The 27950-nt window shown below is 57.9% G+C and overlaps 1 protein-coding gene across 3 annotated transcripts in view; it reads left to right on the top strand.

The window, feature by feature from the left end:
- CUEDC1 (CUE domain containing 1) overlaps positions 1 to 27525 on the top strand; it is an 84424-nt gene extending 56899 nt beyond the window's left edge. For all 3 annotated transcript variants that reach the window (XM_052658561.1, XM_052658563.1, XM_052658562.1), the window contains exons 2-11: positions 6180 to 6706; positions 10651 to 10778; positions 16040 to 16166; positions 16874 to 17066; positions 18127 to 18207; positions 20034 to 20105; positions 20862 to 20955; positions 22025 to 22083; positions 23961 to 24031; positions 26119 to 27525. In XM_052658561.1, the coding sequence (XP_052514521.1) occupies positions 6386 to 6706; positions 10651 to 10778; positions 16040 to 16166; positions 16874 to 17066; positions 18127 to 18207; positions 20034 to 20105; positions 20862 to 20955; positions 22025 to 22083; positions 23961 to 24028 (1143 nt within the window). In that variant the 5' untranslated portion in view covers positions 6180 to 6385 and the 3' untranslated portion in view covers positions 24029 to 24031; positions 26119 to 27525. The remainder of the gene's footprint in view (positions 1 to 6179; positions 6707 to 10650; positions 10779 to 16039; positions 16167 to 16873; positions 17067 to 18126; positions 18208 to 20033; positions 20106 to 20861; positions 20956 to 22024; positions 22084 to 23960; positions 24032 to 26118) is intronic.
- Positions 27526 to 27950: the final 425 nt, after the last annotated feature.

The following is a 27950-nucleotide window of genomic DNA, read 5'->3' as shown; positions in this document are numbered from 1 at the left end:
CACAGATGCCCTGGGCCCAGCGGTCCCTCCGTGAACGCAGCCGTCTCCCACTTGAGGTTTCCCCAGGACTTAGCCACGGTTACACAAGCACCCCAGGGGTCATATGACCTCATTCCGGCCCTGCTGGCCTTTGCAGCCTGGATTCCTAATGAGACAAAATAAGCCTGGGCCTGGTCTTCTCATACGGGAAATGGAATGGCTGGTAAGCAGGGTGTACCTTGCATGCCAGTTCTAATCACTCGGTGGGGGCTTGTCCAGAGCGCCAGGATGAACAGGCTCCTGAGGCCGTGTGGGTTGCAGAGGACAGTGCCTCGATGATGTCTGCCCCGGATGCCAGGGAGAAGTGAGCGGCATGTGTACCTTGTGTTTCCCACCTTGAGAATAAATTGGCCTGAAATTCTCCCCGTCTTGTATTCTGAGACCCCTGGGGCGGTGGGGGGCTCCCATCCCCTTTAATCATGAGGGAGTGAGGGTGGAGCTGATCCTCTGGTCCCTGGGGAGAAGCCGCTCAGCGTTTCCTTTGCTGGGAGCAGCTGTGGCCTGAGCCCTCGGACACCACCTAGTGGCCTGGCACGGCGGGGCCATTGGGCTGGGCCCAGATCTTATTAGGCAAGAAGGGACAGCACGTCCCTCTGATGGCTGCGATCACAGCAGCTCAGACAGATCACAAGATCTGGCCTGTCCCTCGGCCCTGGGGGTTTTCAGAGAAGAGAGCTGGGGGCGTGCAGGGACACGGCTGGCCTCGGGTAGTTGCTCCAGAATGACAGAAGAGTTGGTGGGGGGTGGGGGGTGATGCAGAACAATGCTGGCCACGGGGGCCTCTGGTGTCCCAGCCCCGCACCTCCTGTGCCAACCGCCGCCTTTTGGGGTTGAGTCCTGGCCCGTCCAGGAGGCAGTAGAATTTCAATTCAGCTCTTGGAGAGGGGTCGATCTCCTGCCCTCCAGAGCTGTCGTTGGCTTGGAAAGAAGACCGGCGTGCCATCTGCCTGGTGTGCCAGGGAGGAGGCCCTCAGGCCAAGTGGTAGGGGCACAGGTACCTGAACTGTGTCTCGGGGCTGCCCTGGCCTTGGTCGCTTCGTCCGTGGGGTGGGGCAGTACTGCACACCCTGTGTAAGTGATGGGTTTGCTGTGAGCACTAAATGAAAACGTGGAAGAGAACAGGCTTTGGAAATGAAGCACCCCGCCCCCCACCACTGTGATGAGCGGGGGGTGGAAGATGGGAGGAGAACCCCAGTTGCTGCGCTCCCAGCTTCTTTCCTTCCCGTCTTTACTGTCCACCTGATAAGTTATGTTGGAGATGCTGTTGGACATCCGTGTGGGGGCAGCAGGTCGGCCATGCAGGTGTGGGGTTGAAGGGTGTGTTCCTGGGAGACTTCACGGCAAGAGAAATTTGGGAGGCGACATTCGGCATGTTGTTCAGTCACTCAGCCGTGTCCAACTCTGCGACCCCAGGGACCGCAGCAGGCCAGGCCTCCCTGTCCCCCGCCATCTCTCAGAGTTTGCCCAGGTTCATGTCCATTGCATTGGTGATGCCATCCGGCCATCTCATCCTCTGACGCCCTCTTCTTCTGCCCTCAATCTTTCCCAGCATTGGGGACTTTTCCAGTTTGGCATGTAGATAGTATTTAATGATGTGGGACTAGATAAGATCACTCAGGGTGTAAGTGAAGCTCTGGAAAAGGGCCACGACCTGGGCCAGAGGTCACAGCATCTTATCTTGTCAGGTGCTTCGTATGCTCAGTTACCCGTGTAAATTTTATCACAACACCCTTTCCATGTAGGTGTTAGCTCAACTTTGACACACGAGGAAGCTGAGGTTTAGAGAAGTGAAGTGATTTCTCGAAGTCACACAGCCTTTCCAGGACCAGGCAGAACTGGGACCAGGATTCTGGCTCCTGGACTCTCCCCTTCCCGATGTGGGCCCTACCTGGCCCTGCAGGAGACTCACTGGGATGACCTTGGGCGAAGTCAGGAGAATGACTCTTGGGCAGCTGGCCCACCTCCCTGGGCCAGGCCTGGAGTGACTCAGGCCTTGGCTGTCTGCACAGGCTTGGAGGGAAGCTTGGCTGTCTGCCGCCCTTGCCAGGCCTGGGTTCCTCTCCAGGGAGGCTGGATGGCCTGGCTCCCCAGGGCCTGGGGGAGGACAGGTGTGGGGTTCTGCCTCCCAGTCCCCAGGTTGCTCACAAGCTGTGAGTTCGGGGCTTGGCAGGTTTCACTCACTTCCTTTTTCAGCAGTCAGAGGTTATTTCCCTCTGTTTCCCTGCCAGTGCCCTGTGGCCAGGATTCAGAGAGGTGGAGGAGTGATTTCCTCAAGGTCACAGAGCTGGTTCTGGGGTGGGGCCAGCAGACCCCCTCCCTGCCCACCCACCACCCACTCCAGAGCTGTCTGGATCCCCTTTCCTCTGTGGAATGGCAGCCTGGCTGGGCCCAGTCTCCTGAGCCTTTTTGAGGCTCCAGGGCTCCTAAACTTGCAAGCCTGACTTGGCGTTTTGGGCTCTTAGGAAGTGGGTGCCTAATTTTGGCCTCTTTGCTTGCTGGCTGTGTGACTTTGTGCAAGTTACCTGACTTCTCTGAATTGGTTTCCGTAGCTATGAGATGGGGATGATCAGATCTGTCTCTGGAGTTGTAAAAGATTACACGTGAAAGCGCTGGCAGGAGCGCATGACCCTGTCTCCTGCCTTAATTTTTCCATGTGTTTTAAGTGGCTTTTCATTTCAGCTGTGCTGGTTGCAGACGGCAGCCTGGCATGGATGACTCTGACCCGAGGACAGTCCTTCTCCTTGCTGCCAGCCATGCTGGCCAAGCCTCAGTCCTGACCTCAGCTTCTGCATTTGACCTCAGTGAGGGGTGGGGGGTGGGGGTGGTGCCCTGAGAAGCGGGAGCTCTCACATCCTCACCTGTGTTAATTAAAGGCATCCTGATTTGGGGAGTCCGTGGGTCCTTGCAGAGTCCTGTGAAAATGGCATTTCTGCACATCACATCCTGTTTCCCTGTGTTTTCCATTATGTTTCGGAGCCACCTTCTCCACGGAAACACCCTTTGATGGAAAAGTTGAGGCCTTGCCACTCCTTGCACTGTGTCTTGGGCACCTCCTCTGGTCTTAGGTGTCATCTCTTCTTCTGTAATGTGGAGCAGCCTATGGGGCTGGCTGAGTTGTTGGCTTATTTACATGTCACGGCAGACACACAGAAATGCTCTTTTTCAAGGCTTTGCACCGGGGGTAAATGGAAGTGGCCACTGGGGCTGTGGGGTCTCCAGCTGCCCAGGGAAGCCAGCCTCCCCCAGGGCTGCGAGGATCGGGATCGCCTTCCTGAGGGCTGACATATTTCTCGGGGTTGATACCCAGATGCAGGGGAAGCCTCCCCTAAAAGCCCCTACCCCATCAGCTCTGGGATCTGGCTGGGATGCCAACCGCCCCTGGCTCTGCGCCAACCTTCTAGGGCAGTAGCAGCGACAGTGACACAGCTAACCACGTTCCAGGCAGCATGCTCAGGATTATCCTGTTAATTCTCACTGAAGCCCCTTTCATGTAGGTGAGGTCCTGGACACAGGGAGGAGAGGGTGCATGGATGAGGTCCTGCAGCTGAAGTGGCAGAGAGGAGGGGTGCACCCAGGGGCTGAATCGGGGGACTTGAGTAAATGGTAGGAGGGCGAGAATGCCTTGTGGGGGCTTCGCGACACTGAGGCCCAGAGGCCAAGGGACCTGTCAAGAGGGCTGCTAATGGGGAAAACGTGGTCCCCATCATCTCCCTTCTTCCTCTCTTGGGGTGGATCAGGTCCTGGCCTCTTTCTCCAAGGTACTGCCTTTTGGCAATGTGAAAACTGGGTCCCTCAATCTCTTGCAGATTACTCGAGGGGGAGGCTGAAGGTGGCTTTGCTCCAGAGGCCGCAGCACCAGGCACTGACCCCTATGTCTGATGACAGCAGCCTGGCAGTCCTGGTCTGCCACCCGGGCCCCCAGGGCACTGGCTTCCGGGGCCTCCTGGCCCTCAGGTCCTAGTTGGAGGCCTCAGGGCACGTTTCCAGAACCCAGGACAAAGACAGCCACCAGGGTGGAGCCCCACTTTGGAGGACATTTTGGCAGCATCCCCTGACCTTCCGGTGTGTCAGGGGTGATGCGAGGCGTGGCTGCGGGCACTGGGGTGTCCGGAGCTGGCCGTGGGAGGCCTTCCTTCCTGTGTTCATTCTCACAACAGATTTCTTGGACTGGCCATTTGAGGTCACTCCTCTGCGCTTCCTCGTGAGATAGCTTTGGCCTCTCTGAGCTGTGACTCACTCATCTAGGCAAGAGATGGGGTGGAGGAGGCTGGATAATAAATCATACTTAACCCAGTCATCAGAATCCTACTCAGGCATTAAAAATCATGAAGTAGATCTCTGTGTTCTGACATAAGAAGATGGCTACAATCAATTATTAAGTGGAAAAAAAACAAGCTGCCTAGTAGAATTTATGGTTTGATCACATTTGAGTAAAATGAATTCATGCATATGGCAGTATATGCGTAGAAAAAAGTATCTAGATGTAGGTATGTGATATGCTGTTCTCAGTGGCTTCAGTCATGTCTGACTCTTTGGTCCATGGACTGTAGCCCACCTGGCTCCTCTGTCCATGGGATTTTCCAGGCAAAAACACGGGAGTGGGTTGCCATGCCCTCCTCCAGGGGATCTTCCCAACCCAGGGATCAAACCCACATTCTTTACCGCTGAGCCACCAGGGAAGCCCAAATATAGGGTATTAACTGGTTTTCTCTGCGGGTGGGAGGCAATGATAGTTCTGTAACACAGTGTCCGGAGGCTGCTTGGGGCCCATGTGCTTCTAGATTTGAAAACAGGCCGCCTCCCTGGGACTAGGCAGACACCCACCCAGCAAGTCCCAGAACAGGAGACTAAGACAATTTCCATGTCCCTCGGAGGAGGTGGAGATCTGAAGGACAGAAAAATCTCAGCACGGTGGCACTGGAAAGGCTAGGGGGGGCAGTATGAAGTCCCATTTTACCTGTGAGAGGACTGACCGATAGGGACGGAAGGAGCCAGTGGCAAGGATGGGTCTTCTGACCTTGGGGTGAGGGAGGGCACTTACACTGCCCCTTCCACACCCTCTGGTTTAGTTTTCTTTCCATCATCAGTTAACTGTCGAGATCACGGCAAGGAAGAACCTCCCACTGTTTTGCTCACACTGGCGTTTATCTATCAGCTGTTAGGATCATGACCTAACATTAGAGAAGTCTTAGGAATATCCTTTGATGCAACAGTCCCTTAAAATAAAGCTGGCACTTTTCTACAATTAGCAAAATTACTGTACATCCTGGGATAAGCCTGAGAAAAGTCAGAACTTGATGGTTTTAGACACATTGAACACTCAGTTGACGGCAGTAACACAAATGTGACCTTGGTAGTGATTGACACTCTGGTTCTGAGTGGGCTGCACAGTATTCTCTGTGGTTTTGCAGAGGTCTGTGTAAAATGGGAGGCAGGATGGTGGGGCACTGAGGGTGGGAGGTGAGGCAAGCAGAGACTGGATGGGGCTGGAGACCAGAGCGGGTGTGCAAAAGCCACGTGCCCCAATCATGTCCCTGCGAGTGCTGGGCAGTGTGTGTAACAGTTGAGACCAGCGGCTGAGGGGCCACAGAAAGAAGTAAAAGTGAACGTGTGAGTCGCTTAGTCGTGTCCGACTCTTTGCGACCCCATGGACTATAGTCCGCCAGGCTCCTCTGTCCATGGGATTCTCCAGGCAAGGATACTGGAGTGGGTTGCCATTCCCTTCTCTAGGGGATCTTCCCAATCCAGGGACTGAACCCCCATCTCTGGCATTGGAGGCAGATTGTTTACCATCTGAACCATCAGGGAACCCCCTCGGGGCCACAGTCCTGGCTTCAAATCCCCACCTCCTCCACTTGCTCAAGTCTGTGCCTCAGGTTTCCCATCTGCATAAGGGGGATCCAAGCACCCACCTCATAGTGGTGTCATGAGTTAACCAGCAGGGAAATCTGTAGGATGTAAGCTCTTGTTAATTAGGAGAGAGCTATAGCTGCCTAACTACCACGGGTGGAGAGAAAGTAGAAAGAAGCAGTTCTCTGGAGGGCGTGGCCCTGGGGTGGGGAATCGCCCTAACCGCCTTGTTTACCACCCTGAGCTGGAGTGGGTTGCATCCCCGCTGACTCTCTGTCCCTCCGTTTCAGGTGGGATGGTCCGTGGAACCGGCCCCAGGATGCTCCCCGGCTGTGGATGACCGAGCCGCCAGCCCCCTACGGATGCCGCGCCCCAGTCTTCTGACCCGGGGATCCCGCCCGGCGCGGGCCTGAGCTTCCGAGCAGCCACGGCGCAGGGGCCCGGGGGAAGGGGCTCGGCGCCGGCGGGAAACATTCTCCCCCAGCGACTCGGCAAGATGACCAGCCTGTTCCGCCGGAGCAGCGGCGGCGGGGGCGCGGCGGGCGCGCGCGGGGCTGGGTCCGGCGCGGCCGCCTCGCAGGAGCTCAACAACAGCCGGCCAGCCCGCCAGGTGCGCCGCCTCGAGTTCAACCAGGCCATGGACGACTTCACGACCATGTTCCCCAACATGGACTACGACATCATCGAGTGCGTGCTGCGGGCCAACAGCGGCGCCGTGGACGCCACCATCGACCAGCTGCTGCAGATGAACCTGGAGGCGGGCGGGGGCGGCGTCTACGAGGACAGCTCCGACTCGGAGGACAGCATACCCCCAGAGGTAGGGGCGCGGCCCCAATCGATCCTTCAGCAGGAGCTAAAGCAACTAGTTTGAACCTCTTAGAGGACTTGAGTTATACTCCTGTCTGGGTTCCACCTGGGGAAACTGGTACCCAAGTCAGCCCAGTGGCCTTGGTTTCCGGGCAAAAACCAGGCAGTCGCTCAGCAAACACTGAGCACCTTCTCAGGGCTGTGCCAGGCACTTGCTAGCCCCTGGGTCAGGGGTCATCAGAGTCGAGGAGCTTGTTCAAAATGTAGACACGTGGGTCCCACCCCAAGAGACCGAATCCCCTCTCCAGGCTGGCACTGTCTGGTCTGCATGTTGGAGTCTTGGGGCATCCACTTAGGCCGGCGCAGAGTTTCTGCCCTCATCAGAGTTCACAGTCCCAGGGGGACTAGAGGCTGGGGTGCGGCAGTGGCAGGCCACAGGAGTGAGAGCTCAGATGGGGAGAGCGGAAGCAGCAGAGGAAGAAACGGCCGCCCAGAGGAAGGGTAAAGAAGAGGGAAAGGTGTGCGGAAGGAACAGCTTGTGCAGAGGCGGAATAGAGCAGGAGTCCTTAGGAGCTGGCAGCGGGACCTCTGTCAGGCTCCTCGACTGAGCAGAGAGCAGGAGGCCTTGCAGCTGAGAGAGAAGGGAGAATGTTCTAGAGCAGCGGGAACCACGGGAGACAGGTGACACGTCAGACTCGAGAGTTCAGTTCCTTTGACGGAGGCATGAAGGATGCTCAAGCAGTTGTTTCCTTTCTCCAGGAGTGTGGCTGGGGGAGAAGGGACCCACCCACCACCTTGGCCCACCTGCTGGGTGTGGCCAGGCCTCCGTGACCCCTCCAAGAGTTCACAGCTGGCCTTCCACCCTTGGTAGGACCTGCAGTCCTGGGCCCAGAAGGGGCATCCGGAGCCTTTCTGCAGAGGGTCACTGCCTGCAGAGTCACCTGGCACATATAGCCATAGTTGCAAGAACATTCCGTTCCAAGATGGAACGGCCCAGCTGATTGGATTCAGCTCCGCTCTTCGCTGAGTCCCAGCCTGGGCCAGGCGCCATCCTATATGCTTTAGGTATATCATCGCTTTGAGTCTTCACACACTTCGTGAGGTTGCATGGTTATTACCCCGTTTACAGTGAGAAACCTAGACCCTGGTGTGGCCTCAGGGGCCTTCTGAACACAGCCCTACATGTGGCCATTCTCCGTTAATCAGAGTCATCCTGCCGGGCAAAGCCTCCTCGCTCTTCCTCCTATCGGGGTGCTGCCTGGGTGGAGGAGAAGGTCTGTGGCCAGTGACATCTGGCTCATCCCTCTGTCACCCGCAGCACCCAGGACAGTCACTGTACATAGCAGGCGCTTGGGGAATTTGTTGAATGACTCAGTGTTGCTGCTGTGTTTGCACAGCTTTCTTTGGTCTCTTTTCCTGGGAGAGCACGCCTTGGCTCTGCTTGGATCAGCCAGTGGTTCCTCTTTGCGAGGAGGAGGTGTGTGTGTGCATTGGCAGATGCCACCTTTAATTGTGAGCTGGAAGGAAAGTTCCCTGCAAACACTGACCCCTTCCACAGTCTCATTTGTCCTGACTGTCTGGCAGGTAGGATTGTGTCTCCTCCCTCATTCATGGAACCCACAGCCCCGTGACCCTCTGTAAAACTCTGCTGATGCCCTCGACAGGCCTGTGCTGTGTATGCTTCTGTTTTTCTAAGTATCTGGCTTTCCAGATGGAGCCCCTTCTCAGCAGCCCCCTTGGCTGTTTCCCCAGCCCTCATCTTTGGAGCTCTGCGTGGGCCTGTCGGCAGGCAGTTCCTGAGCCAGCGGAAAGTGCTGCGGAAAATTTATGAGCAGCAGCTGGGCTGACAATAACTGCTGACTGGAAAAAGCCCCCTCTCTGGGGGCTGATGAATGGTGGGCTGGCCTAGGGGTATCCTTGCCACAGAGAAATGTCTCTCGTCAGATAAATGGCCTGGACCTTGGCCCCCAGAGCACCTGGCAGGCATCCATCACCCACACGGGGATAAGCCGGGAGGCCACGGAACCAGAAACTTCAGCACCTTTAGAGCCAGAAGGACAGCCTTACCGTGGCTCTCGTGGAGCTGCGGAGGAAAGGGGAGGCCAGAAACACGACGGGGGTTACTTCTCCCCGAAGACTGGGGCTCAGCCTTTTCCAGAGTGTGCCTGGCCTGCTGTCTGCCTTCTTGCTTCATCCTGCTCCAAGAGCCTCTGATGGGCGTCTGGTTCTTGGAGCCCCTGGAGGCCGCCCTAAGGGGCAGGAGCGGCTGAGGAGAAAGACCTCACTGCCCCCTCCTATGCAGCGGGCTGCAGAGGCCTGAAGGGCAACTGCTACGGGCCTCAGTCAGAGGGACCCCCAGCAGCTTCCCTCTGGGAACAGCTCTTTCGGAACTCGCCCCTCCTCACTCGTCTGACTCAGAGCGGCTTCAGTGGGGCCAGGCTGGCCGCCGAGTGGCGGCCGTGGGCTTGGCCTGCGGGCCCAGCTTGGAGCTCCGTCCCTTAGAGTCGGGGTGTGCCAGGGACCAGGACTGGATCTTACGGTGCTCTCGCTTGCTCTCCTTTTCGTATGGAAATTCGGGCTAAGGAGAGCAGTGGCCCGAAAGGCAGCTACTGTCTTTTTTTTTTTTTTTTTTAAATGCAAAAGCATCTGTTTAAATACTTTCCACCTCAAAGGAAAGAACGTTAGTGCATTCCAGAGCAGGAGGCCTCCTTGGGTCAGGCTGGCTGGGTGTGTACAAAGCATGGCAGTGTGTGTGCAATGGTGGTACAGTGGTGAGCACAGATGCCTTCTGAAACACTAGGCAGTGTGTGTATGTGTGCGTGCATGCTTGCTCACCCACCCTCCCACCCGCTGTGGTGTCCCTATTGAGACTGGGTGCCCAAGAGTGGCTGGGCATGGGCAGGGACGTGCAAAGGCGTCTTAGTGGTAACTTCTGCAGACTCACTTGGGATTCAGATTTCAGGCCAGTTGACAGCCTCCGAGCCCTTCATGGGTCCTTTGGTCTCAGAGGTGAGATAGACACAGAGCTGGGGAAGGGCTCGGGTGGGGACTGTGTGACCTGGGCTCTCCAGGTTGGTGGCTTCCTGCTGCTCCAGACTGCGCTGGGCAAGGGTTCAGATCAGCCCATACAGCAGGAAGCCTGGCCTTTGCCCAGCCTCTGGCCTCTCTTGCCCCCTTTCTCTGGCTCCTGGATGAGGAGAGGAGTCCATGAGGAAGAGCCTGGTCCCTCCTTTTGCTGTTCTCTGCCCTGAGAATCCAACCTGGGCGTGCCGGCATTGTGTGCGGAGAGACTCCTGCTGTAGACACCACATCCCAGTTAGAGACTCAGTTCTAGAAACAGTGTGTAGCTTTTGCCGTGTTCGTCAGTCAGCCTGTGCCTCAGTTTCCTCATCTTTAAAATGGGGGTGATGATCCATAACCTACTTTGCCAAGTTGTTTCAGCTTAAGGTGAGTTAATTGATGTGGAAATTCTTTGAAAGGATAGGAATGATGTGAAAGCTGTTTACCAAAAGTAACACGTGAACAGACGCGTTCACAAGGCACAAGTGGGTAGCTCAGTGAAGGTTCATCAGCACCCGGGTCAAGAAGCACCTGCAGAGCCTGGCATCCCCCTTACGCCCCTTCTCAGCCTCCCCATCCCCAGAGGTCACACTGCTCCACCTGCGATCTGTGTGAAGTTGTTTTGCCTGGCTCTGAGCATTCCTCCGGGGACGTGTGCATCCACGTCTGCTGTGTGTGCTGGAAGAGTAGGCTCAGAGGTAGCCCATGTGCTGAGTGCCAGTGCAGGAACCCAGACAGCTTTGCAGAGCGGCGGTTGTACCCCTTTCCCCTCCCACTGGCAGTACTGGAGTTCCCTGACTACACATGCTCGCCCACGCTTGATTTTTTGTCGACATGTTATATCAGTTCAAGGAAGGGTTGTTAATATTTCTTCCTTTGTTGTCTCTGATGCAGATTTTGGAGAGGACCTTGGAACCCGATAGCTCTGACGAGGAGCCCCCACCTGTGTACTCCCCACCTGCCTACCACATGCACGTGTTGGACAGACCTTACCCCCTGGCCCCCCCAACTCCACCTCCCCGGTAAGAATCTTCCCCCAGAGTGCAGGGCAAGGGGCAGGAGGATCGGGGTTGGGATGAGTACAACAAGCCCAGAGGGCACCTTGGCTGGTTCCCTCTGTATTCCACCCGGAACAGGCTTCTACTGCAGCAAAACACCCTTTAGCTAGAACCCAAGGAGAATTTTCAAGCTCTAAGCATTCTAAGAACAGACAGCCACTGAATTCCTACTCTGGGCTAGGACTGTGCTGAACACCCGGCAGGACACAGAGTTAAACAAGGCTCAGCCTTCACTTTCTGGGAGTCTGTAGTCGAGGGAGATGCAGAGTGGGGATGACAGGAGGTGTACTGACGCTTCCCCTCCTGTGCCCACGGCAGACATCACTAACTGACCACCGTGCTCTTGCCGGCTCAGGTCAGCCGGAACCTCAGAATCCTCTGCAACACAGCGCTCACTGCCAGACAGTCATCAATAATCAATGACGTGGATATTTGGGGTTCTAGGGAGATTGTGGGGATGAGCAAGTAAGTCTCTTTTTCTAGGGCCATTTGACAATCAGAAGCAGAACAGTAGACTGCTGGCTGCCTGGAGACTTTTTCCAGGTCAGGAACTCTGTAATTTAGAAGTTTAAAATGAAGCTGGTCTCTGAAGTGCTTGGTTTTTCTGGGCTCTGCATTTGAGGTGGAGCTTCCAGTATCCTTGCCTGGGAAATCCCACGGACAGAGGAGCCTGGCAGCCTATAGTCCACGGGGTCACAAAGAATCGGACACGACTGACCGACTAACACACTTTCCCTGGTGGCTCAGGTGGTAAAGAATCCGCCTGCCAATGCAGGAGACCCGGGTTCGATCCCTGGGTCGGGAAGATCCCCTGGAGAAGGAGATGGCAACGCACTGCCGTATTCTTGCCTGGAAAACCCCATGGACAGAGGAGCCTGGCGGCTGCAGGCCATGGGATTGCAGTTGGATATGACTTAGCGGCTAAGCAGCAACAACAAGCGTTTGCGGCGGCTGTTGGAGCCCAGGTTTCTCTTTGTCCTGGAGCTGCTCGTCATGAGAATGACTGAGGCCTGGGATGGGGATGGGTGGGGGGACTGATGGGACAGTCCTTGGGGCCTGATCTTGCCTTCTGGGGATCCTGGGAGTCCTAGGCAGTAGTAGTGGAAAACTTTGTGATCATCCAGGCATAGCTAACAATAACAACTACCGTTATTAAGCACCCTTCAAACGCCAGAAAATGGCAAGATTCTTTACCTAGACACTGGCATTCAAACCATCTAACAGCTGTGAGGTAGGCACTGGTGTCATCCCCATTTTATAGATAAAGAAACTGAGCCCCAGAGAGGTTTCATAACTTCCCTAAGACCACAGAGCTCGAACCTGAACCCAGGTCATTCTGACTCCAGAGCCAATAAACGCCATCCCCTGGTGTGTCTTGTCATCCCCTAATGAGAAAAACCTCTGTGATTGTAACTCAGGGAGCAGACAGTGGCCTGTGACGTTGTTGGGGTGAGGAGCGTTGTTTGAAGTCAGGGACAGAAGCGGAGCTGAGGCTGTAATGAGGGAGGCATAAGTAGATATTCTGGGTGAAATCTTCGTAGGACTTGCAGCCCAGGATGGGTCACGATGCCCAGGGCTAAATGATTTTCCTTTGGCATTTTCTTAATATTCCAAGATGGTAAAAAAAAAAATAGTTCAGTTTCTATTAGGCAGAATAGTTCTGCCTATTTTTCCAAAGGGAAAACTTAGCCCATCAGAGACAGCATCCCACTGTAAACCGGACACGGATATCCCAGCTGCATCCTTCTCCCCCTCCCCCGGCATCGTGGCTGGAGGAGGGCAGAGGCCATGTAGCCTAGTGACGGGAGCCCCGGTGGGGACTCAGCGACCTCTGGACCAGACCAAGGCTCCAGAAGCCTCACTCACACCCCGTGACTTTGGACGAGCTACTGCCCTTGCCTGAGGTTCAGGGGCCTGACCTGGAAAGGAAGGCTTTGCTGGGCTGGGGGTGGATCCAGGGAAGAGAGCCTGTGAGTTGTGGAGTCAGACAGAGGCCGTGTTTCCCCCCACCTCCCCCATCCCTCAGCCGTCTAACTTCTGATTCTTGAGGTGCCTTTGGCTCACTGCTTACCCTCTCTGGGCTCCATTTGCCTCATCTGTGAAATGGGAACACTCATCCCCATCTCAGCACTCTGGTGAGGGCTGAATGAGATGCTATGTGGGGGGCACTTAGCACGGGCCCAGGTATGAACCAGACGTGTCAGCAGACGTCCCACCCCGGCTGCACAGCGGGCCTCTGAAGTCAGCTCTGACGGTGAACACCGAGACCAGAGTTAAGGCTGTTCCCAGAGGCTGGTGTTCAAAAGAGGCAGGCCTCACCTCTGAACACCTGCCGCTTTGCTCTGGGCTGGCCCTGCTAGGCCCAGATGGCCCAGATTCCCACCCCCCACAACCGCCCCCAGGGCCTCATGCAGTCTCTCCATCCGGGACGTGCATTGCTAGCATTTAGGAGCCATCTGAAGCGGACAGGTGCTGAACCGTGTGTGATACAGAGAAGAGGACCCTGCTACCCTGACCTCCCAAGGAGTTCGGAGTCTGGGGGCAGGTATAGACACAGGGCAGGGTACAGGGAAGGCAGCCTAGAGGAGCTGAGGTCCAAGCTGTAATCTGCTGAAGCGGAGGACAGGAGGGCATTCCAGGCAAAGGCAACAGTACATGCAAAAAGGCCTGGAGGCAGGAGACGGGGGGCCCATCCGAGAGAACTTCAGGAAGTGTGAAAAGGCCTGGTGGGACTGAGGCTGGCAGACAGTGGAAGCCCTCATGGGTCCTCCAAGGAGCTCTAACCTTATGCTGCACCCAGGGGTTCAAGCAGGAGGGTGGCGGGATCATGTTAGTGTTTTAAGCATCTCCTGGATGCTGGGGGCAATCAGAGGTGAGTTGGGAGGGGGGGGGGGCGGGCAGGAATGGCCTGGCTCCTTTCTGCCACCTCCAGGCACTGGACTGCCTTTGAGACCAAAGGTGGAGCCGGGTTTGGGAGCTGCTGGGGTGCAGAGAGGCAGGGAGCCTGCCTGGAATGCTGGGATCCCTAGGCCCAGGTTTCACCAGGATGATCTGTGTGCCCGGTGACAGGCCTGACCCATCTGGGCCTCCTTGCCTTTACCAGAAATCTTGCTTGGAAGGCTTGTCACTGAAATCCTTCTGGGCTCTGATATTCTTTGCGTAAGCCTGGGGGTCTGAGTCTGTTGGCACTTGGAATTCTAGTTCTGGGTGCAGTCAGAAACTCTGGGCCAGAAGAGCCTTCCCAGCCTTCCCTCTCCTTTCCTTCCCGCAGCCTGTCCTTGCCTCTTGCTCCTGAATGAACGACTAGCTCTGAAGCCCCAGCACCCCTCCTTACAGGCCACCTGCTGTTCTTCTGTTGAAATTACAGCCTTGGAAGTTTTCATTTGCCTCTCTGCTCATTTCTGACATTCCTTTCTGACCACAATGGAGTTGCCTGGCCCGCCTGTGCTCAGGGCCCCCCCTGGCTCTTGCAGCTGTGGGCTGACCTCATCTCAGCCCGAGCCAGGGCAGGGGGATGGGCCCACCCCCCCCTCCAGGACCGTGGGCCCAGCATCCAAGGACCCTCAGCCTCCAGCTCCTTGTCCCCCTCCTGACTTGGGTGCTCAGTAACAAATGTCTACAGGGGGTTGGCTGCAACTCTGGGGCACTCTCCAGGGCTTTCCTGGGTAACTCTGGGTTTGGTTGAGGTGGGGTGGGCACCCATGGCCCAGTGAGGACCCTGAAACCACAGGAAGGGTGGTGAGGCTGGAGGCGATTTCTCCAGGGTGTCGTGGAGTGGGGGGTGGGAGATGGTCTGGCCCTTGGAGCAAAATGAAGTTGCCAACTCTGTCGGGAGGCAGAGGAGTGATGGAGCAGAAAATATGCCCGGGATTCGGAGTCCCGGGCTGTGATGCCGGGCACCCCCGCCCCCCGCCCTCTGGAACAGCGAGAGGGGCCCGGGGTTCCCTGGCTGCCGTCTGGAGCTGCGCTCCCACCACGCACTTAGCAGCTTGTTAGCTTGTCTGCTGCCGCCCCCGCCCTTCCCCCTGGGCCGCCAGGCCACCCGCCCAAAATAGAAAAGGAAAGGAAGTTATTTCCATCGTCAGTGGCAGCCCGGAAAAGCTCTCCTCCAGTGAGTGGGCGGGCGGGATTCCTGGAGCTGGAGACCAAATCAAAGCCGGCCCCGCGAGAGCGGCCCCCACCGCCCCCGGCCCTGGCCTGCCTTCGCTGTGTGTCATTTCCCTGATTCAGCAGAACACGTGTTCTGCGGTTGCCACGCTGCAGGCCGCCGGGGAGCTGTGGGGAGCTCCTGGCCCGGCCCCAGGCTGCCCTCGGGCCGGGACGGCGGGGCGGGAGGCCGGGGGTCAGGGCGGGCACGTGCCCACGGCCCCCTTCCTAGCCCCCCTCCCGCTGTGGCCTCTGCCTGCGGCCAGGAGAGCAGCCCCTGCCAGTCCGACCCTCAGTGTGACCTTCCAGCTTGCCGTTCAAGGCAGCTTCGTGAGGGGCTCCCACACACCTGAGCAGGGCGGCAGTGGTTTGCAGATGAGGGGAAAGCCCCACAGGGGATACGGTCTTCCCCGGGACCACCCACCAGGTCTGGAGCCTGGGTCTGCTTGCCCTCTAGGGACCCTGGTGTCCCCGTGTCCCCTGATCCCAGCAAACCAACACTGGGGATGGCTGGGCTGTCGGCCACTCTGGGTGTCTGTTCCCTGGGAGCACACCTATCACTCAGCACCCAGGAGCTCGTGTTATCCTGGATGCTAGAGACAGAAGGCTGAAGGGCTGTGACCCCTTCATCTGTGTCCAAATCCACAGCACCCAACATGAGCTCTGCCAACGCAGGCCAGAGACCTTTTGTTTGTTTGTTTGGCCAAGACACGCATGGCGTCTTACCTCCCTGACTCGGGATTGAATCTGCGCCCCTTGCGTTGGAAGGTGAAGTCATAGCCCCTGGACTGCCAGGGAAGCCCCTGGACTGCCAGGAAAGCCCCTAGGCCCAGAGACTTTGCAGACACCGGGTGGCTGGAAGCAGTGAGTGTCTGGCGCAGTAGGCGTCCAGGCCCAGAGGTGAGGGCTCAGCCAAGGCCTGGCTGAAAGGGGAGCTAGGGGGCTGGGCCTCTGTGCTGGAGACGGCTGGAAGCTTGGGCACATGGGTGCCATTCTGAGCAGGATCCCAGGGTGGTGGGCCAGGACACCTGTGTGTGGGCCTGACTGTTCCCTCCTCATCCTCACCTGTCGCCCTCCAGCATCGACGTGCTGGGCTCTGTGCCCCCTTCCAGCCAGAGGCGCTACCGCAACTGGAACCCCCCACTGTTGGGCAACCTCCCCGAAGACTTTCTTCGCATCCTGCCCCAGCAGCTGGACAGCATACAGGTAATGGGGGTCCCCCCGCCCCCAGCCTGTGCAGCGTCTCTATGTTCGCGCCAGTCACTGACCCTCCCTGACGTTTAAGCCCAGGCTAAGCTGCCCTGGGGTGGTAGGGAAAGAAGGCTGAACCAAAAGCCTCCTTCCCCATCGGGGCCTGTAAGGTTTCCCCTTCCACTTAGGAAGGGGACCGCCCTGAGGATACTCTCTGGCGAATGGCATCACACTAGGGTGGCAGGAGTTGGGCAGGGGCAGGGTGGGGGGTCATTCAGTGACAGAAAGGCAAAGCACCTTCCTTCCTTCCTTCCCCGAGGCAAGGGCCAGGGTGCTTCTCCCCAGAGGCTGGCCCTTGCAAGCAGTCTCCTCTGAGATGGCCAGGACAAGGGAAGTATGAGTATGGGGACTCTGAGCTATTTGAAGATCACTCTTCAGGACTATTCAGGTTTTGATGAAGGGAACGCTGGTGGGAAGGTCCAAGGTGTCAAGCTGGGGAGGTGGAGAGTAGTTCTTAAGCCCCTGATGCTTCCTCAGCACAGAGGGCTCTGGTCTGTTACGTTGAGTCTTCGCTAACAACTCGATTTGGGTAGAGGAGGTCCTGGCCTCAGGGCATAGCCGCAGCATCCTGGGAAGGACGCTTGTACCCCCGGTGCGCATGGGTGTTGGTGCAGCGTGCGCTCTTGTGAGTAGGTGGTCCGTGTGCTTGCTCCCCTCCTTAGGCCACCTCCAGGGGCTCCAAGCTCGCAAGCACGGAGGGAAGCCTGCCCGCTGTGGCGGGACCTGAGCCCCGGGACCAGGAGAGCCGCTGGAAGCAGTACCTGGAGGACGAGAGGATTGCGCTCTTCCTGCAGAACGAGGAGTTCATGAAGGAGCTGCAGCGCAACCGGGACTTCCTGCTCGCCCTGGAGAGAGGTGGTGCCCTGGGGGGGCGCTGCAGCCGCGCTCGGGCTAGGGCGAGGCGATGTCGGCTTTAGCCTAGGGCTCTGAGCTGGAGGTCTGAGTTGTCCAGGTGAAAGTGTGAAAGTGTGAAAGTGTTAGTCGCTCAGTCATGTCACTCTTTGCGACCGCATGGACTGTAGCCCACCAGGCTTCTCTGTCCATGGGATTCTCCAGGCAAGAATACTGGAGTTGCCCTGCCCTCCTCCAGGAGATCTTCCCGACCCAGGGATGGAACCCACGTCTCTCATGTCTCCTGCACTGGCAGGCAGGTTCTTTACCCCTAGCGCCACCTGGGAAGCAGAATTCTGCTCACAGGGACCTGAGTCACCAGGACTTAGCGGGAGAGCGGGGCGCCCTCTGAGCTCTGCCCCTCCTTGCACCCCCGCACTTCTGCTCTGTGCCAGGCGCTGGCGGCTGCCTTGTGTGACTGGAGCTCCAGCAGTAGAGGGACTGTGTGGGTGGGTGCCAGGGTGCATTCCTCCCTGAGCCGAGGACGTTAGAGCAGGGCCTCTGGAGGGTTTGGGGGTGTTGGGGTTGTTTCTGGGCCAAGGATCCTACTCCTCCGAGCCTGGCTGCCTTCCCCCTTTAGAGTGGGAAGGTTTGGGGTGGCGTACAGTGAGGGGCCTGTGGCAGAGAGGTGTTGTGCGTACACGCGTGTGTGACTGGCAGTGTGTTTTGGTCAGGAACATGGTGTGCAGGGGAAAGTCTGGCCTGAGACAGAGGAGCCGAAGGCTGGTCCCAGCTCTGCAGTAAAGATGCTGGTGGGAGTCTCCAGGCCTTTCCTTTTAGATGAAGGGCTGGACAATCCAGTTTCTCAGGGGCCTCTTAATTTTGACATTCTGACCTTCCAGGCAGTGCTTTCTGTGTCTTTGAGAGTTCTGGTTCTTTGAGAGCCCATAGGTGTTGCGTGTGCGCATGTTGTGTGTGTGTGTGTGTGTGAGTGATTCTCAGGGTTTGGCCTCCAACCGCCTCTCAGCTCAGGTGGCCCCGGGTGGGAGCTAGCTCCCCTGACCAGACTGTGGGCCTTTTCCAGATCGACTGAAATACGAGTCCCAGAAATCATCCAGCAGCGTGGCCGTGGGAAATGACTTTGACTTTCCCTCTCCTGTCCCAGGTAACCTTGCCTTCCCGAGAGAGAGAGAGAGAGAGAGAGAGAGAGAGAGAGAGAGAGAGAGAGAGAGAGAGAGAGAGAGAGGGGCCTGGAGGGTGTATGGGGCTCACAGCCCAGGGATGTCTGCATATTTGGAGTTTGGAGAGAGGGTGGGGAACAGGCTGCAGAGGATGGTTTTGCCCTATCAGCATATGCCCCGAGAGGGGTGAGACAGGCCCTCCCCTCAGCAGCCCTGGTTCCTGCCAACCCAGCGGCTGATGAAGCCCTCACCTGGGGCAGGCCTGCAGACTCACTCCACTCCTTAGAGGCACTTGGAGCCTGGGCAAGAAGGGGACACAGCACACCACATAATGTCCCATAGGGTGCTGGGGCTGGCAAGGGACTCAGAGACCCAGGCACTGCCCCAGGGGAGCTTATGGTCTTGTGGGGAGTGCAGGAGATGCCTCCAAGAAACAGGGAGCCTGAACCAGCAAAGCTGAGGACACTTGTTAATTATAGCAAGCACACGCTGGGGGACAGGGAGGGTCCATCTGGGGAAGGTTCATTCATTCATTCGGTAGCTGGGGACTATCTCCCCCCAGGCCAGGCCCAGCCTTAGTATTGGAGGAAGAGAATTTTGAAAGTTTTATATACAAGATGGGGAGAAGCAGGAATTGCCCAAGCAGCTGAAGGAGGGCGCGGGGTCAACGGCAGGCTTCTAGGCTGCACGGATGGGGGTGCAGCTGGAGCTGGGGACCCCTCGAGAGCCCCGGTTCCACTCTCGACATCTAGACTGTGTGTGTGTATGTACAGTGGCCCTGGTCGCCGGCACCCGCCACGCGCACACGGGCCTCCTGCCTTAGAGGAAGTATGTGCGGCTTTTGCCCCAAACAGATCTTGCATTGAGTGGTGGAGTGGGGGAGGGGGGCAGAAGGAGGGGGACGCAGTTGATCCCAGCCTGGAGAGAGAAAATCCCGTGGAACTGATTCATAAGCAACAGGCTGGGAGCTTAGGCCCCACCAGATGTGCAGCGGGGGGTTTAACAGCAGCCACGTGTCCTTGATCCCGAATTAACCATAGACACTGGGATGGCTGAGATGGATCAGAATGACTCACAGGGACTTAGTGGACAAGGTGACTCGGGATTAGCATGGGGACCTCAGGAAGGCAGTGAGGGACCCAGGTGGGTGCTGAGTGATCCGGGAGACTCCGGCCGGCCAGCTGGGTTCTGACTTAGGGACTCGCCCCATTCTCGTTCCTGCTTATGGTCTAACGAGTCAGAAACCCGTGTCTGGGGGAGTCATGGAGAGGTGGACCCTGGCCGGGGGAGAAGGGCATCCCCATGGCGGGGGCCTGCTGTGTACCCTGAGCCTCCTTCCACTGCCGTGTTAATTCTCACACTGTGTCAGGACGCAGGCCAGCCGGCCACACGCGGGTGAACTTTCAACAGCCTGCAGGGGTGCGGGGGAAGCCCCGGGGCCTAGCATCTGGTAGCTTCCATGGTGTGAACACTCCAGTCACAGCTGATTTCAAGCTCCCAAAGAGCCTTCACGGGACACGAAGTGGTCAGAGGAGCAGAATTGGGAGCCGGCCCTCCACACAGAATCTTTACAGAAAAGGGCCAAGTGAGACTTGGATGAGGAAGGAAGCAAATGCTCGTTGAAGCCTAGTGTGGCTCCCTGCCTGAAGCTCCCTCCGGGTTAGGGAGGAAGCCTGTGCTCCCTTCCTCACCTGGAAGGGTGGGGCCGAGGCCCTGTGCTGGGGAGACAGTCCTGACCCGCCGCCTCAGGCCTCGACCAGGGCACTGTCCCCTCTCCAGCTGGCCCTCAGCGATGTCTTCCCCCTTCCAGGAAACAGCGACGCCAACCCCGCTGTGTCTGAAGATGCCTTATTCAGGGACAAGTTGAAACACATGGGAAAATGTGAGTCCGGCCCACGCCCCCTCCCCAGCTGTTCCCAAACAGGCCTGTGGCTTCCTGGGAGGGGAGGGAGCCACCTGGCATTGTTAATGCCCACTGATTCTTGGTGAACCAAAGTGACATTTTAATCACTGACTGGCTCCCTCCGCTTCCCTGCCTCACTTCCCTGTGCAGCTGAGTCTGGATACAAATTAAGTTTTAAATCCTCTTGAGCCAGCTGTCTGCAGAAAAATAATACTGTACTAGGACCACCGCCCCCACCCCACCCCACCTCCCTTTAGAGTTCACATTCTCTGTGCTTTGAGGCTACTGCTTGGCCAGGGCCAACTGAGTGGGGAGGCCAAGCTCGGTCCACTTTCTGTGGGTGGGAGGCCCGCCGGGTCAGTGGCCTCTTCCTGTGGAGTCCTGCCAGCCTGGGCACGCCTTCCCATCCCCCTCCGTCCCCACAGACACACAGCCACGCGTGAACGAGGCTGCCATGCTCTCAGGCCCCATTGGAGAGTCTCGAATTCGTCATGGACATCCCAGAGCCAGCTCTGGAGGTGGACGGGGGAAGACGGGGAGGTCTCCCTCTGGGCCGGAGAGGAAGCCCAGATGCGTGGCCATCTGTCCCAGCGGGGCCAGGAGGAGCACCCGGATCTCTGCTGCGGGCGGCAGGTCCTGCTCGTGCACTCGGTGGCCTGAGCTGCCCCTGCAGTAACCCCCACCAGCCTGCCCCGGTCCTGGGGGCTGCCGGCTCACAGGTCTCTTTGTCCGCAGCCACCCGGAGGAAGCTGTTTGAGCTGGCCAGGGCCTTCTCAGAGAAGACCAAGATGAGGAAGTCAAAGAGGAAACACTTGCTGAAGCATCAGTCGTATCCTTGTCCAGCCTCACTGGGTGGTGGTGCCGGTGGACGCCAAGGGCACTGAATCCTGCGCTGTGCTCCCTTGGGCTGCACCCTCCCCAGGAGTGGGACAGGCCCTCCCTCGCCCCTGCCGTCTCCACAGGGAGCCTTATCTCTGGGTGCCATTTCTTGACACCCCCACCCCCAGCATGGGGAGCAGGCCAGTGTCAACCAGCTTTGGGCTCAGAAGTTGTCCTACCACTTTTTAACTTCTTCTCTGGGGTCATCTTGGGAGACAGCTTGGTTCTTCCATCGAAATCAGCAAACCTTTCCCTGATTTCTTAAGTTGAATTGCTCCACAGACCTTCCCACCTCCTCATTTCACAGATGTTGGTCCTGCCTTCTCACTCTCAGTACCTCCAGTAAAAATACGGCCTTCCAAAATTTTACCCAGATTCCCACCCATACTCATCAGACAGGGCCCAAGATATTAGATGCTGAGCGGCCAAGTGAAGTGAAGAAGTGAAGTCGCTCAGTCATGTGCGACTCTTCGCAATCCCATGGACTGTAACCCGCCAGGCTCCTCCGTCCATGGGATTTCCCAGGCGAGAATACTGGGGTGGGTAGCTTTTCCCTTCTCTGGGGATCTTCCCAACCCAGGGATCGAACCCAGGTCTCCTGCATTGCAGGCGGATGCTTTACCAGCTGAGCCAACAGGGAAGCCCAAGAATACTGGAGTGGGTTGCCATTTCCTTTTCCAGGGAATCTTCCCAACCCAGGGGTCAAACCCGCGTCTCCCGTATTGCAGGCAGACTCTTTACCCTCTGAGCCACCACAGCAGCCAAAGGTGAACAGAAAGAAAGTTGTCCCCAGAGATGGGAGCTGGGTGAGAGAGTCAGGGCCTGGCTACTCAGTAGACCCCCAAAAAAGGAGCCTATGGGAGGTACTGGGATGTTGTCAGGGGATAAGGCTGGTGTGAGGGAAGCCACCTGAGCTCTGGCTGGGAGGTAGAAGGCCGGGGCCAGAGTGTGGGGAGGCCTGGGAGCCCCGAGGCAGTGCCTACCAACTCCTGGGACAGTTTTCCTGAACGGCCCGGCAGGCTGGGGGCTGCGGCGTCAACGGCCAATCTCCTGGATGACGTGGAGGGCCATGCTTGTGGTAAGGTGGAGAAGGCAGGGAGGCTGAAGCTTTTGAGTTGCCAGAATGGGTAGTCCTCCAAGAGTAGGGCCTGGGTGTTTCACAGGTGAACCCAACCTGTCAGGGTAGGGACTCCCAACTATGGGACATGTATCAGGGTTGGTGGGCAGGTGACCCAAAGAAATCGGTCCCCCCAACTTGGTCCCACTTTATCAACTACGCCAAAGCCTTTGACTGTGTGGATCACAACGAACTGGAAAATTCTTCAAGAGATGGGAATACCAGACCACCTGACCTGCCTCCTAAGAAACCTCTTTGCAGGTCAAGAAGCAACAGTTAAAACTGGACGTGGAACAACAGAATGGTTCCAAATAGGAAAAGGAGTACGTTAAGGCTGTATATTGTCACCCTGCTTATTTAACTTATATGCAGAGTACATCATGAGAAACGCTGGACTGGAAGAAACACAAGCTGGAATCAAGATTGCCGGGAGAAATATCAATAACCTCAGATATGCAGATGACACCACCCTTATGGCAGAAAGCGAAGAACTAAAGAGTCTCCTGATGAAAGTGAAAGAGGAGAGTGAAAAAGTTGGCTTAAAACTCAACATTCAGAAAATGAAGATCATGGCATCTGGTCCCATCACTTCATGGGAAATAGATGGGGAAACAGTGACAAACTATTTTGGGGGGCTCCAAAACCACTGCAGATGGTGACTGCAGCCATGAAATTATAGACACTTGCTCCTTGGAAGAAAAGCTGTGACCAACCTAGACAGCATATTAAAAAGCAGAAACACTACTTTGCCAACAAAGATCTATCTAGTCAAAGCTGTGGTAGTCATTTATGGATGTGAGAGTTGGACTATAAAGAAAGCTGAGCACAGAAGAATTGATGCTTTTGAACTGTGGTGTTGGAGAAGACCCTTGAGAGTCCCTTGGACTGCAAGGAGATCCAACCAGTCCAGCCCAAAGGAAATCAGTCCTGAATATTCATTGGAAGGACTGATGCTGAAGCTGAAACTCCAATACTTTGGCCACCTGATGTGAAGAACTGACTCATTTGAAAAGACCCTGATGCTGGGAAAGATTGAAGGCAGGCGAAGAAGGGGATGACAGAGGATGAGATGGTTGGATGGCATCACCAACTCGATGGACATAAGTTTGAGCAAGCTCCGGGAGTGGGTGATGGACAGGGAGGCCCGGCGTGCTGCAGTCCAGGGGGTTGCAGAGTCAGACACGACTGAGCGACGGAACTGAACCTGGTCCACATTGCCTTTCCTTTCCTTTCACTTCCGAAAGGGGGCCCAGCCACGTCTCCACCTAGATCTTTACCTGGAGCACAAAGAGCCGAGTGACGCTTCTGGGGAATATTCTCTTGGGCGTGAGGGGACAGACAAGCCCAGATGCATGGAAGGACTGTACCTTGAGAACCATGCTCTGGGCAGTCTCGGTGTTGGGGCCCAGAGGCCTTTCTGCCTCCATTCAGTCCCTCCCAGTGGCATGTGGGCCAGAAGACACTGCCTCAGACCTCCTTGGGCCCACAGCTGAGCCCTGGTTCTGGTGCCCCAGAGTAGGAGGGCCCTTCAGTGGTCAGGAGACATCCTAAACAAGGGCTAGGAGGGCCTCGGAGGTCATCGGGACAGTCCCGCGTCCCCCATCTCATTTTATAGGTGAGGAATCTGAGGGAAGAACTTGAGTTCTCCGAGCTCAGAGATGGAGACAGAGCAGCAGGCAGGGGTCCTGACCCCACGTCTGTAGCCTCTCCCCAGGGGTCAGCGTGTGCTTCAGCCACTGCGGTGCAGAGAGTGGGTCAGCCGTCTTCCCCAGCCTGGGGGATGTGCCTGAGCAAGGCTGTGCAGTGGGGAGGCTGAGGTCCTTTCCTCTGCTTTTCAGATGAAGACTTCCGGGGGAGGCGACAGGAGGTGCCCACGGTGGAGGAGGCGCTCAAGGAAGGGCAGTAGGAGGTAAGGCCGGGGGCCACTCTCCCCAAGACTGCGGGCTGCACGCCCTGGCCGTCTCCCCAGGGTGGGGGCGGCAGGCTCAGGCAACTAGATGCTGCAGGGCCCGGCTTCTTCCCCTAGGCGTTGTGACAGGGGAGCTCGTGGTTTGCATTTTCTCCATTATTTATTCATTTGACAAAAGATAATCACAGCTGCCTGTGCCAGATGCTAGCAACAGGAAACGAAAAGCCAGCTTTGACCTTGAATAGTTGACAGCAGGGTTGAGAATAAAGTCCAGGACGCACAGAGCACACTAAGAACAGCGTGAGAAAAGCTGAGATGGCTTCGCCCCGGCTGGAGCCACACCGTCCCTCGCTCCACCGCAGCCGGCTTGGGCTTCGTGGACCAGGGGATGTTGACGCCTCCCCCAGGACCATCCCTGGGGAAGGACCGGGGGATGTTGACGCCTCTGCCAGGACCATCCCTGGGGAAGGACCAGGGGATGTTGACGCCTCCCCCAGGACCACCCCTGGGGGCGGACTAAGGGATGTTGATGCCTCCCCCAGGGCTGGAGGACCCGGTCCCGCCTCCAGCCCCTCCCCCTGTCACGAGGCAGCCTGCCCACCCTGCCCCGGTTGCTCTGCTGGTCCCAGAGTGTGGAGGACGCAGCCAGGGACAGTAAGGGGCCCTCCGTCCTCAGCCTGGGCCTCTGGCCCTCAGGTCCAGTTGGCTCGCCACTACACCCCCTTCAGGCACCTTCACACCATACTGTGCTCCGAGGCTTTCCTCAGTCGTGTGACTGCAGCCTTGCGTCCCTGTCATCCGGAATGCTGGAAAAAAAACAAAACAAACCCAGCCAGGGGAAGGACCCCCTCCCACACAATGTTACTGCCACATCCTTCCCGCTGGCCCAGAGCCACCCCGTCAGGAGCTTGCTCATCACTTATTTCTCTCCTGAACGGCCCACCTTTTCCCTTTCTAGCTCCGTCCTCAAGCCTACATACCCCCGCTTCCCATCTTAAAAGCCAGGAGTCCTCAATATGCTTTGAGCCACCCAACCTGCAGAGAAGCCGCACCCTCCTTGGCCCACGCTGGGGTGGCTGCCTCTCGCCCCCAGACTGACTCACGGTCACCTGCCTGCTCGGGGGCCTTTGACCGATCCGCCCCCAGTGCTGTCTTCTGCCTGCTGTGTCCATTGTCTCCCCGCGGCCTCCTGAGGCCCCAGCAATCCTGGGCCCCCTTTCTCTCTGCTGTTGCTTCTCTGTGTGCCTTTGGGCCCCCAGCGCTCCTGGCAGCTCTGGCCTTGACCCCCCTCAAAGTCTCCCTTCGCCCCGCTCTCCCAGCCGTGCCACCAGCCTCTCTGACGGCAACACTCGTGTGCGGTTGGCTCCAAAGCCTGACTCTCCGTGTTGGTCCTCCAGATCTGTCCCACAGCCCCCACTGTGCCCACCATGGTCTTCCTGGCCCCAGCTGTCCACTCCCTGAAGCCAGAGAGTCCCCTCCTCCCGAAGCCCCCCTTCACTTCTCTTCTTCATCCCTCTCATCACCACCTTGCAGACTCTCGTCGCCCGGCTCACTGCTGTGGGCTCTTCCCTGCCCCTGCCCGCTCAGCCATCACCAGGACGCCTCTTGAGTCCCGCCTCTCCCTCGTTCTCTGAATGGGTCTTCCACATAAAGGCTCTTTGGCTTGGTGTGGGGTCCCACCAAGTTCCGGGCCCATTTTGCTTTTCTGCCCCTGCAAGCGCCCTGGGTGTAGTTCCGTGTCGTTCTGCTGAGTTCCCGCTGCGTCTGGTCACAGAAGAGGTCAGGCAGCCGGCCCAGTTCTCAGCCCTCTACAGACAGAAGCTTCACATCCACCAGGTGTTCCAGACCCCCACTCCACCTCTAGCGGCCGGAGGCCCCCCTGGTTTGCACGTTGGGATGTTTCTAGACCTTGGATTGGCGTGTGTGACCCTAGCCCAAGTTCTGAGGCTGACACAGAGTCCCTGGGGGAAGGAGAGGGCCCCTGTCTTTAGAAGCTTCTGCCCTGGACTCTCTCTCCAGGAGCTAGTGATGAGGGAAGACCACGGGGCTCTGTTGAAAAAGGCCTCTCCCATCCTCTCTCCTTCCAGATACCAGCAGTTCCTCCTTGCCGGGGGCGATCCGACCGGCAGAGGCATCCCAGCTGCCGTCGGACAGATGGTGCTTCAGTTCTGAGGCCTGGTGATTCTCTGGCCACAGTCCAGCCCAGCCACTGCCACTTTCCAAGGGACTCAGAACTTCCGAGTTGCCCGCTGTGATTGCAGGAAGGGAGGAGGGTGGAGGCAGCAGCCAGCCACAGCGCCTCTGTAACCAGGCTGTTCTAGGGGGAACGGATGGAGATGCAGGAGCGAACCCCTCTTCTGTTAGAAAAAGAAAACCCAGCAAAACAGAAAGCAGGCAAGGTGGGAATACCCAAAAGGGGGGGATGATCCTACCAGAGCCGCCTTGGCCTGAGGGTGGAGCCCCTGCCTCCCTCCTGTCCTGCAGGAGAGACCACAGACACAGCCTGACCCCCCGCCCTCCTCCCCACTCCCTCTGGGCACCTGGGGCCCTTCCTCCCCGTGGCCGCCTACCTGTCAGCAGCCCCCCGCTGCACAGAGCCCTGTCTGAGGGGTGGCGGGCCCTGCAGAGCCACGTGCCGCCTGTTGCGCATGAGCTCCTTGCCGTCTCTGTTGGGGGCTGGCAAGGGTCCTCAGAGGGATCCGGAGACAGGCCACCCTGGAGCTGGAGGATTCTAGCGGGGGCAGGGTCGGGCGGGGGGGCGGGCCTTCAGTCTGGCGGAAGACAGAAACCTGGTTCTGGACGGGGTCCTGCAGCCCCTGTCCAGCGGCGCCGAGCTCCCATCTGGGCTAGACGTCCTGCTGCCTCCGGGTGGGCAGCGATCGGTTTCTTGGTGACCCCGGGAAGGTGTGGGATTGGGGGCACGAACAGGAGGCTGCCAGCCGGCCTGCAGCCCCGGGCCACAAGGGCGTGCTGGGTGCCCCTTGCCAAGAGCGACAGGTGAATGGCCACGTGAACAAGGGACCTATGGGCCTGAGCCAGCACCAGCCACTGCCAGCGGGAGGGCTGGGGGGCGGCCAGCCCCGCCTCTGTGGCCCCCCGCCTGGAGATGGGGGTGTGCTGACCTGGGGGAAGCCTGGGCGGGTAAGAGGCTCCAGCTGGAGCGGGGAGTCTGCCCAGCTGCACAGCGCTGGGGCGTTAAGAGGAGACGGCAGGCCCGCTAGGGCTGGGTGACCACAAGTCACCCTGAGATAAAGGGCCTGGTGCGCCCCACACAGTGCCCGGGGCGGGGGGGACCCTGGCCGCCTCCCCGTCGTGCGGGAGTTCAGTTGCCCTTCGGCTCCCCACCGATCCCCCGCAGCCCCCGCACAATAGAGGGGAGCCCCAGTCCCTGCGTGTGACCCTGTTAGCTCTGCCTGTCCTCCTGTGGGTCTTTTCCTGGAGCTGTTTCGTAGGAATTGGTGTAATAAAGACTTGGTGTTCTCTTGGTGCTCTGACTTGACGGCGCCTCGGCTGACCCTCTTCTCCTCTCTGCACCCCGCATCCTTGGGCACTCCGCGCCCCAGGGCCGCCGGCCTGGCGCACCCGCAGCTAACGCAGGCCCGGGGCGCGGCCTCGCAGGGGTCCAGTGACACCCGTGTTGCACCACAGCCTCGCCCGCCTGCTGGGCGGCCCGCTTTCCTGTCTGCCTGGGAAGGTAAACCGCTTGCCGACAGTCTGTTGCAGAAGCTCCAGCCGATCACCTCCCTAAATAAACAGAAAGCTGCCAGAGTATCAGCCGCCTGGGGCTGTGGGATTGTGCAGTCTCAGACTTCAAAGGGCCCACAGAGATCTTGCAGTTCAAATCTCTCTGGCTTTCTCCCTACTGCCTTCCGGGCCAGGGAGCTCACTGCCCAAGGAGGGAGCTGGTGCCCTTTTCAGA

Source organism: Budorcas taxicolor, chromosome 19 (genome assembly GCF_023091745.1).
Source record: "Budorcas taxicolor isolate Tak-1 chromosome 19, Takin1.1, whole genome shotgun sequence".
In the NCBI taxonomy this organism is placed as follows: domain Eukaryota; kingdom Metazoa; phylum Chordata; class Mammalia; order Artiodactyla; family Bovidae; genus Budorcas; species Budorcas taxicolor.
The sequence above is the reverse complement of the archived record's forward strand: the minus strand, read 5'-3'. Positions and strand labels throughout refer to the sequence as shown.